Below are 10,854 nucleotides of genomic sequence, written 5' to 3'. Positions count from 1 at the left end.
CTAATCACAAAAACAGACATCTCAACTTAATGATTTTACTACTTTTCTACATATAGGAAAATGCAAGAGTCTGGGCTTACTGAAATCATTCCTTTGATATGCATTTTAACTATCTAGGGTCAATATTCTGTCTGTCTCCATTCTGAATCCTCTCAAGGTGCACAGCTGCATTGGCCGATAGCTATGGCCACAACATTCTTTGTTTACTGAAATGGCAGGCATTACTCCTGAGCAATAACAGCAATTGAGGTTTCCTCTCCAGGAGATAGCAGCCTGTCACCATGGCTCAAGCATTTGTGAACAGCAAAATCCAGCCTGGAAAGGTGGTTGTGTTCATCATACCCACCTGCCCCTACTGCGGAAGGGCCCAGGAGCTCCTCAGCAAACTGTCCTTCAAACAAGAGCTTTTGGAATTTGTCGATATCACAGCCCACGGTGACACCTACGATATTCAAGATTATTTGCAACAGCTCACAGGAGCCAGAACGGTACCTCGGGTCTTCATCGGTAAAGAGTGCATAGGTGGGGGGACCTTGAAGATGGCGGAAGAGTAAGACGCGGAGATCGCCTTCCTCCCCACGGATACACCAGAAATACATCCACACGTGGAACAACTCCTACAGAACACCTACTGAAGGCTGGCAGAAGACCACAGACCTCCCAAAAGGCAAGAAACTCCCCACGTACCTGGGTAGGGCAAAAGAAAAAACAGAGACAAAAGAATAAGGACGGCACCTGCACCAGTGGGAGGGAGCTGTGAAGAAGGAAAAGTTTCCACACACTAGGAAGCCCCTCCGCGGGCGGAGACTGCGGGAGGCGGAGGGGGGAGTTTCGGGACCGCGGAGTAGTGCACAGCGACGGGTGCGGAGGGCAAAACGGGGAGATTCCTGCACAGACGATCGGGGCCGACCGGCACTCACCAACCCGAGAGGCTTGTCTGCTCACCCGCCGGGGCGGGCGGGGCTGCGAGCTGAGGCTCGGGTTTTGGTTTTGGACGGAGCTCAGGGAGAGGACTGGGGTTGGCGGCTTGAACATAGCCTGAAGGGGTTAGTGCACCACGACTAGCCGGGAGGGAGTTCGGGGGAAAGCCTGCACCTGTCGAAGAGGCAAGAGACTTTTTCTTCCCTCTTTGTTTCCTGGTGCGCGAGGAGAGGGGTTTAAGAGCGCTGCTTAAAGGATCTCCAGAGACGGGCGCGAGCCGCGGCTAAAAGTGCAAACCCCAGAGACGGGCGGGAGACGCTAAGGCTGCTGCTGCCGCCACCAAGGGGCCTGTGTGCGAGCACAGGTCACTCTCCACACCCCTCTTCCGCGGAGCCTGTGCAGCCCGCCACTGCCAGGTTCCCGGGATCCAGGGACAACTTCCCCGGGACAACGCACGGCGGGCCTCAGGCTGGTGCAACGTCACGCCGGCCTCTGCCGCAACGTCACGCCGCCTCTGCCGCCGCAGGCCCGCCCCGCACGCAGTGCCGCTCCTTCCCCCCACCACCCCACCCCAGCCTGAGTGACCCGGAGCCCCCGAATCAGCGGCTCCTTTAACCCCGTCCTGTCTGAGCAAAAAACAGATGCCCTCCAGCGACCTACACGCAGAGGCAGGGCCAAATCCAAAGCTGAGCTCCTGTGAGCTGTGAGAACAAAGAAGAGAAAGGGAAATCTCTCCCAGCAGCCACAGAAGCAGCAGATTAAAGCTCCACAATCAACTTGATATACCCTGCATCTGTGGAATACCTGAATAGACAAGGAATGATCCCAAATTGAAGAGGGGGAATTTAGGAGCAAGATCTATGATTTTTTTCCCTTTTCCTCTTTTTGTGAATGTGTACGTGTATGCTTCTGTGTGAGATCTTGTCTGTATACTCTTGCCTCCACCATTTGTCCTAGGGCTCTATCTGTCCATGGATTTAAAAAAAAATTTTTTTTCTTAATAATTAATTTCAATTGTAATAAATTTATTATACTTTACCTTCGTTCTTTCTTTCTTTCCTTCCTTCCTTCCCTCCTTTAGACAACGAATCACCCCAAATTGAGGAGGTGGTCTCTGAGAGCAAGATTTATGATTTTTACCCCCTTTACCTCTTTTGGTGAAGGTGTATGTGTATGCTTCTGTGTAAGATTTTCTCTGTATAGCTTTGCTTCCAACATTTGTCCTAAGGTTCTATCCATCCCTTTTTATTTTTCTAATTATTTTTTAAGTCAATAACTATATTATACTTTATTTTATTTTTACTGTATCTTCTTTCTTTCTGTCTTTTTTCCTTCTTTCCCTCCTTCCTTCCTCCCTCCCTCCCTCCTTTCTTTCCTTCTTTGCTTCTTTCTTCCTTCCTTCCTTTCCTCCTTTCCCTTTTTCTTTCCTCATACTTCTACCAATACTCTCTACTTTTTCTCCCTTTTATTCTGAGCCGTGTGGATGAAAGGCTCTTGTTGCTCCAGCCCAGGAGTCAGGGCTCTGCCTCTGAGGTAGGAGAGCTAACTTCAGGACACTGGTCCACAAGAGACCTCCCAGCTCCACATAATATTAAACGGTGGAAATCTCCCAGAGACCTCCATCTTAACACCAGCACCCAGCTTCACTCAACGACCAGCAAGCCACAGTGCTGGACAACCTATGCCAAACAACTAGCAAAACAGGAACACAACCCCACCCATTAGCAGAGAGACTGCCCAAAATCATAATAAGGCCACAGACACCCCAAAACACACCACCAGACGTGAACCTGCCCACTAGAGAGACAAGATCCAGCCTCATCCAGCACAACACAGGCACTAGTCCCCTCCACCAGGAAGCCTACACAACCCACTGAAACAACCTTAGCCACTGGAGACAGACATCAAAAACAACGGGAACTACGAACCTGCAGCCTGCAAAAAGGAGACCCCAAACACAGTAAGATAAGCAAAATGAGAAGACAGAAAAACACACAGCAGATGAAGGAGCAAGATAAAAACCCACCAGACTTAACAAATGAAGAGGAAATAGGCAGTCTACCTGAAAAAGAATTCAGAATAATGATAGTAAGGATGATCCGAAATCTTGGAAGTAGAATGGACAAAATGCAAGAAACAGTTAACAAGGACCTACAAGAACTAAAGATGAAACAAGCAACGATGAACAATGCAATAAATGAAATTAAAAGTACTCTAGATAGGATCAATAGCAGAATAACTGAGGCAGAAGAACGGATAAGTGACCTGGAAGATAAAGTAGTGGAAATAACTACTGCAGAGCAGAATAAAGAAAAAAGAATGAAAAGAACTGAGGACAGTCTCAGAGACCTCTGGGACAACATTAAACACACCAACATTCGAATTATAGGGGTTCCAGAAGAAGAAGAAAGAAAGAAAGGGACTGATAAAATATTTGAAGAGATTATAGTTGAAAACTTCCCTAATATGGGAAAGGAAATAGTTAATCAAGTCCAGGAAGCACAGAGAGTCCCATACAGGATAAATACAAGGAGAAATACGCCAAGACACATATTAATCAAACTGTCAAAAATTAAATACAAAGAAAGCATATTAAAAGCAGCAAGGGAAAAATAACACACAAGGGAATCCCCATAAGGTTAACAGCTGATCTCTCAGCAGAAACCCTACAAGCCAGAAGGGAGTGGCAGGACATACTGAAAGTGATGAAGGAGAGAAACCTGCAACCAAGACTACTCTACCCAGCAAGGAACTCATTCAGATTTGATGGAGAAATTAAAACCTTTACAGACAAGCAAAAGCTGAGAGAGTTCAGCACCACAAAACCAGCTTTACAACAAATGCTAAAGGAACTTCTCTAGACAAGAAACACAAGAGAAGGAAATGACCTATAGTAACAAACCCAAAATAATATAGAAAATGGGAAGAGGAACATACATATCGACAATTACCTTAAATGTAAATGGACTAAATGCTCCCACCAAAAGACACAGATTGGCTGAATGGATACAAAAGCAAGACCCTTATATATGCTGTCTACAAGGGACCCACTTCAGACCTAGAGACACATACAGACTGAAAGTAAGGGGATGGAAAAAGATATTCCATGCAAATGGAAACCAAAAGAAAGCTGGAGTAGCAATTCTCATATCAGACAAAATAGACTTTAAAATAAGGACTATTAAAAGGGACAAAGAAGGACACTACATAATGATCAAGGGATCGATCCAAGAAGAAGATATAACAATTGTAAATATTTATGCACCCAACATAGGAGCACCTCAATACATAAGGCAAATACTAACAACCATAAAAGGGGAGATCGACAGTAACACATTCATAATAGGGGACTTTAACACCCCACTTTCACCCATGGACAGATCATCCAAAATGAAAATAAATAAGGAAACACAAGCTTTAAATGATACATTAAACAAGATGGACTTATTTGATATTTATAGGACACTACATCCAAAAACAACAGAATACACATTTTTCTCAAGTGCTCATGGAACATTCTCCAGGATAGATCATATCTTGGGTCACAAATCAGGCCTTGGTAAATTTAAGAAAACTGAAATTGTATCAAGTATCTTTTCCGACCACAACGCCATGAGACTAGATATCAATTACAGGAAAAGACCTGTAAAAAATACAAACACATGGAGGCTAAACAATACACTACTTAATAATGAAGTGATCACTGAAGAAATCAAAGAGGAAATAAAAAAATACCTAGAAACAAATGACAATGGAGACACAACGACCCAAAACGTATGGGATGCAGCAAAAGCAGTTCTAAGGGGGAAGTTTATAGCAATACAAGCCCACCTTAAGAAGCAGGAAACATCTCGAATAAACAACCTAAACTTGCACCTCAAGCAATTAGAGAAAGAAGAACAAAAAAACCCCAAAGCTAGCAGAAGAAAAGAAATCATAAAAATCAGATCAGAAATAAATGAAAAAGAAATGAAGGAAATGATAGCAAAGATCAATAAAACTAAAAGCTGGTTCTTTGAGAAGATAAACAAAATAGATAACCCACTAGCCAGACTCGTCAAGAAAAAAAGGGAGAAGACTCAAATCAATAGAATTAGAAATGAAAAAGGAGAAGTAACAACTGACACTGCAGAAATAAAAAAAATCATGAGAGATTACTACAAGCAACTCTATGCCAATAAAATGGACAATCTGGAAGAAATGGACAAATTCTTAGAAATGCACAACCTGCCAAGACTGAATCAGGAAGAAATAGACAATATGAACAGACCAATCACAAGCACTGAAATTGAAACTGTGATTAAAAATCTTCCAACAAACAAAAGCCCAGGACCAGATGGCTTCACAGGTGAATTCTATCAAACGTTTAGAGAAGAGCTAACACCAATCCTTCTCAAAGTCTTCCAAAATATAGCAGAGGGAGGAACACTCCCAAATTGCTTCTACGAGGCCACCATCACCTTGATACCAAAACCAGACAAGGATGTCACAAAGAAAGAAAACTACAGGCCAATATCACTGATGAACATAGATGCAAAAATCCTCAACAAAATACTAGCAAACAGAATCCAACAGCACATTAAAAGGATCATACACCATGATCAAGTGGGGTTTATTCCAGGAATGCAAGGATTCTTCAATACACGCAAATCTATCAATGTGATAAACCATATTAACAAATTGAAGGAGAAAAACCATATGATCATCTCAATAGATGCAGAGAAAGCTTTCGACAAAATTCAACACCGATTTATGATAAAAACCCTCCAGAAAGTAGGCATAGAGGGAACTTTCCTCAACATAATAAAGGCCATATATGACAAGCCCACAGCAAACATCATCCTCAATGGTGAAAAACTGAAAGCATTTCCACTAAGATCAGGAACAAGACAAGGTTGCCCACTCTCACCACTCTTTTTCAACATAGTTTTGGAAGTTTTAGCCACAGCAATCAGAGAAGAAAAGGAAATAAAAGGAATTCAAATCGGAAAAGAAGAAGTAAAGCTGTCACTGTTTGCAGATGACATGATACTATACATAGAGAATCCTAAAGATGCTACCAGAAAACTACTAGAGCTAATCAATGAATTTGGTAAAGTAGCAGGATATAAAATTAATGCACAGAAATCTCTGGCATTCCTATATACTAATGATGAAAAATCTGAAAGTGAAATCAAGAAAGCACTCCCATTTACCATTGCAACAAAAAGAATAAAATATCTAGGAATAAACCTACCTAAGGAGACGAAAGACCTGTATGCAGAAAATTATAAGACACTGATGAAAGAAATTAAAGATGATACAAATAGATGGAGAGATATACCATGTTCTTGGATGGGAAGAATCAACATTGTGAAAATGACTCTACTACCCAAAACAATCTACAGATTCAATGCAATCCCCATCAAACTACCACTGGCATTTTTCACAGAACTAGAACAAAAAATTTTGCAATTTGTATGGAAACACAAAAGACCCCGAATAGCCAAAGCAATCTTGAGAACGAAAAAAGGAGCTGGAGGAATCAGGCTCCCTGACTTCAGACTATACTACAAAGCAACAGTAATCAAGACAGTATGGTACTGGCACAAAAACAGAAAGATAGATCAGCGGAACAGGATAGAAAGCCCAGAGATAAACCCACGCACATATGGACACCTTATCTTTGATAAAGGAGGCAGGAATGTACAGTGGAGAAAGGACAGCCTCTTCAATAAATAGTGCTGGGAAAACTGGACAGGTACATGTAAAAGTATGAGATTAGATCACTCCCTAACACCATACACAAAAATAAGCTCAAAATGGATTAAAGACCTAAATGTAAGGCCAGAAACTATCAAACTCTTAGAGGAAAACATAGGAAGAACATTCTATGACATAAATCACAGCAAGATCCTTTCTGACCCACCTCCTAGAGTAATGGAAATAAAAACAAAAATAAACAAATGGGACCTAATGAAACTTCAAAGCTTTTACACAGCAAAGGAAACCATAACCAAGACCAAAAGACAACCCTCAGAATGGGAGAAAACATTTGCAAATGAAGCAACTGACAAAGGATTAATCTCCAAAATTTACAAGCAGCTCATGCAGCTCAATAACAAAAAAACAAACAACCCCATCCAAAAATGGGCAGAAGACCTAAATAGACATTTCTCCAAAGAAGATATACAGAATGCCAACAAACACATGAAAGAATGCTCAACATCATTAATCATTAGAGAAATGCAAATCAAAACTACAATGAGATATCATCTCACACCAGTCAGATTGGCCATCATCAAAAAATCTAGAAACAATAAATGCTGGAGAGGGTGTGGAGAAAAGGGGACACTCTTGCACTGCTGGTGGGAATGTGAATTGGTTCAGCCACTATGGAGAACAGTATGGAGGTTCCTTAAAAAACTACAAATAGAATTACCATATGACCCAGCAATCCCACTACTGGGCATATACCCTGAGAAAACCAAAATTCAAAAAGAGTCATGTACCAAAATGTTCATTGCAGCTCTATTTACAATAGCCCGGAGATGGAAACAACCTAAGCGCCCATCATCGGATGAATGGATAAAGAAGATGTGGCACATATACACAATGGAATATTACTCAGCCTTAAAAAGAAATGAAATTGAGCTATTTGTAATGAGATGGATAGACCTAGAGTCTGTCATACAGAGTGAAGTAAGTCAGAAAGAAAAAGACAAATACCGTATGCTAACACATATATATGAATTTAAGGGAAAAAATGTCATGAAGAACCTAGGGGTAAGACAGGAATAAAGACGCAGACCTACTGGAGAACGGACTTGAGGATATGGGGAGGGGGAAGGGTGAGTTTTGACAGGGCGAGAGAGAGTCATGGACATATACCCACTAACAAACGTAGTAAGGTAGATAGCTGGGGGGAAGCAGCAGCAAGGCACAGGGATATTAGCTCGGTGCTTTGCGACAGCCTGGAGGGGTGGGATGGGGAGAGTGGGAGGGAGGGACACGCAAGAGGGAAGACATATGGGAACATATGTATATGTATAGCTGAATCACTTTGTTATAAAGCAGAAACTAACACACCATTGTAAAGCAATTATACCCCAATAAAGATGTTTTAAAAAAAGAAAAAAAAAAGGAAAAAAACCTGAATTAGAGGAGAGGAAGCAATAAAGAATTGGAAGACCCATCCAAAATCAGATCGAGCAGACAAAATGTTTTTGTTGTTAAAAAAGGAAAGGAGATTATATAAAGCAACCCTTACTCTCAACTTGAAGTTGCTCCTGGACATACTCTTACCAATTTGTCTGAGGTCAATGCAAGATAGGAGAAATTGTCTATGTCTGGAATACTTGTCACAGAAAAAGAGATCGAGATTTTTGGATAGGGCAATTCATGCTTAGAGTGTTTTAAAATTTCATTTTAAGGATGATAGCTCTTAAATATTAATAATGATACATTGTGGTATTATCTTTTAGTTTTAAATGATTTTTATTTGGCATTTATTTCTGTTACTGTCCCTTCTTTTAACGTTTGTGATTATCAAATGTCTATATCTGGGAGAGATCACTTTACGTATGACTGAAATATATAATCTTGTCATAATATTTTGTCTCATAATAAAAACTAACCATGCATTTATTATATAAAAAAAAAAAAAAAAAAGAGTGCATAGGTGGATGCCGTGATCTAGTAAATACGCATGAGAAAGGGGAGCTGTTGACACGGCTAAAGCAAATTAGAGCTCTGCAATAATTATAGAGCAGACCCCAGGCTGATATCCCCCTTGAGAGCTGGATGGCATTGCAGATAATGACAGCACTTCCTGGTGGATGGACCTGGAGCTATGTTTACACAGCTACAGCAACTGTTTACTTAAAATTTTGAAATATGTTAATGCAAATAAAGTTGGGGGCAAAAACAGCTTTTTTTTTTTTTTCGACTTAGTATTAAAAGTGGACCAACTTGCCCAAAACAACAGGCCTGAGAAGTTCGTTGGATGTCTCGGGTTTCTTGTCGATTGGCCCTTTGAGTTCCAAAAGACCAAGACAAGATATGCTTAGGATTCACCCACTGACCCAAAAGATGTTCCTTTTCTTTGGCACGTGTTCCTCACTATGTATTCTCCACATGCTGGGGCTCCTCTACCTCAATACCAGTGTTTCTCAACCAAGTATATCCCAGACCCCCTGGGTTGAATCTATATTTGGTTTTCTGCTACTGTCCAAAGATCATTTTGTTGAGTTTGACTTTATAGAATTTGTATTAAGAAATCAATAGATATTTTGAATATGCTTTTTCAGAGGGTGTCTCCCTAGCCACCGTCCCCACTCCACCTCCTACCCCCTCCTACTTTGAGAATCACTGCTGTGAACCAGTGTTCTGAACTGTGACAACTCATAGATCTCATAGGAAATACTCAACAATTCCATGAAGCGTCTGAGCACCCAGTCTGAGAGATGCCACTGAAAAGTTAAACATGGTTGGTCTTCATTTTGGGCCACAGGGATCAGAGGTATAAATGCAGATGCTACCATCACGTGGCAACACTCTGTTATGTAAGATGGTTGTCCAGGGAATCCTGAAAAAGTGTGTATTAGTTTGTTTAGATTATAAACAAAAGTAAAACATAAAATTTTAAATGTTACATAGAAAACTTGTATCCCCAACTTCCAAGAATATGTCTGTGAAAGTAGCCAAATTTGGGAAACACTGTTCTAAATGACTTTCTCTCTCTCCTTTTTTTCCCCCTCACTCTATGAAAACTTGAGAATTCCTTATTGTGAAGGTTGTTCTAGAATTGCAAGATTAAGTTAATTTCCTTCTGTAGTCTCTAGTATGAATGGTTAATTTCTTCTCTAATAAAGTACCCATGAATCAAAAAAAAAAAAAAATGAAATGGCAGACAGCATTCTTTATTCACACAGGGAAGTAAAAGTAATAGTGAATAAATAAGATAGTCTTGGAAAGGGTAGGGATTACCAAGAATGGAAAACACTGATCAGGTCTGTTGGTCATACATCACAAGGAGTTAAAGAAAAAAAGAAAGGGGTATTCAAGACATCAGGCCAATGACATAATAGGCTTCAGCCATGTGTTCGAAGGTGATTAATAAAATAAATATACTATAAACAAGGGCTAGGTCAGCTCACTCAATCCTTAATATCCTATGAAATTTAAAGAATCTAAATGGCACAAAAACTGATAAGCCACACATATATTTTTAATAAGGTCAACATATCATAATGATGAAACAAAGGAGGTAGCAGGTTGCAAATAACGAAAACCTATGTCAAAGGCATAAACTTGAAAAAAAAGTATTATTGACCTAACAGTGAATGACATTACAAAAACAAGCTCCATTTGAAGATCAATGGCTCAATTTTGAATCCCCTTGGGAGAAGCAAGGCAGATCCAGGTCCCAACCAAGAATCCAAAACCTGACTCTTTAGAGGAGATATCCTTTATTCCTTTAAGTCAATAAGGTAACTACAACTCTGGAATTATATGAAGGTAACATCACTAAAATCTTTAAAAGATATCAAAGTAAGCATAGCTATGATACTTGAAAGCTATGCAAACAAATAGAGAACTAATAAAAAATTTATTAAGTCACAGAATTGGTTTGAATGTAAATGAGGTAATTAGTTTAGTGATAACTGCTTCAGTGTCCTTTGCCTTCTGTTTAAGGTATATGAATCAGTTGTAATAATTTCATAATAATAGTTTAAGATTTTAATGGAATTTAAAATATACAATCCATTTTTAAAATCTACAAATGGTTTCAAATGCTCTGTTTATGACATTTATATTTTCAATACACTGAGCATTAAACAAAAAACAAATAATCATGGATGCGCTTCTGCTGTACAAAAGCCTCAGACATAAAAGAACAGTTTGTCAGGAAATGGAGTGTGCCCGTTAACACCTATTGTCACATTAACAGAG

General features: G+C 40.1%; 1 protein-coding gene across 1 annotated transcript; it reads left to right on the top strand.

The window, feature by feature from the left end:
- The first annotated feature begins 281 nt into the window (after positions 1-281).
- On the top strand, positions 282-8,661 carry LOC136137798 (glutaredoxin-1-like). The gene is made up of 2 exons (XM_065896258.1): positions 282-522; positions 8,582-8,661. Exons 1-2 carry the CDS (start codon positions 282-284, stop codon positions 8,659-8,661), a joined length of 321 nt encoding a protein of 106 aa, XP_065752330.1.
- Positions 8,662-10,854: the final 2,193 nt, after the last annotated feature.

Source organism: Phocoena phocoena, chromosome 18 (assembly GCF_963924675.1).
Source record: "Phocoena phocoena chromosome 18, mPhoPho1.1, whole genome shotgun sequence".
Classification (NCBI taxonomy): domain Eukaryota; kingdom Metazoa; phylum Chordata; class Mammalia; order Artiodactyla; family Phocoenidae; genus Phocoena; species Phocoena phocoena.
This window is presented reverse-complemented; position numbering and strand designations above follow the sequence as displayed.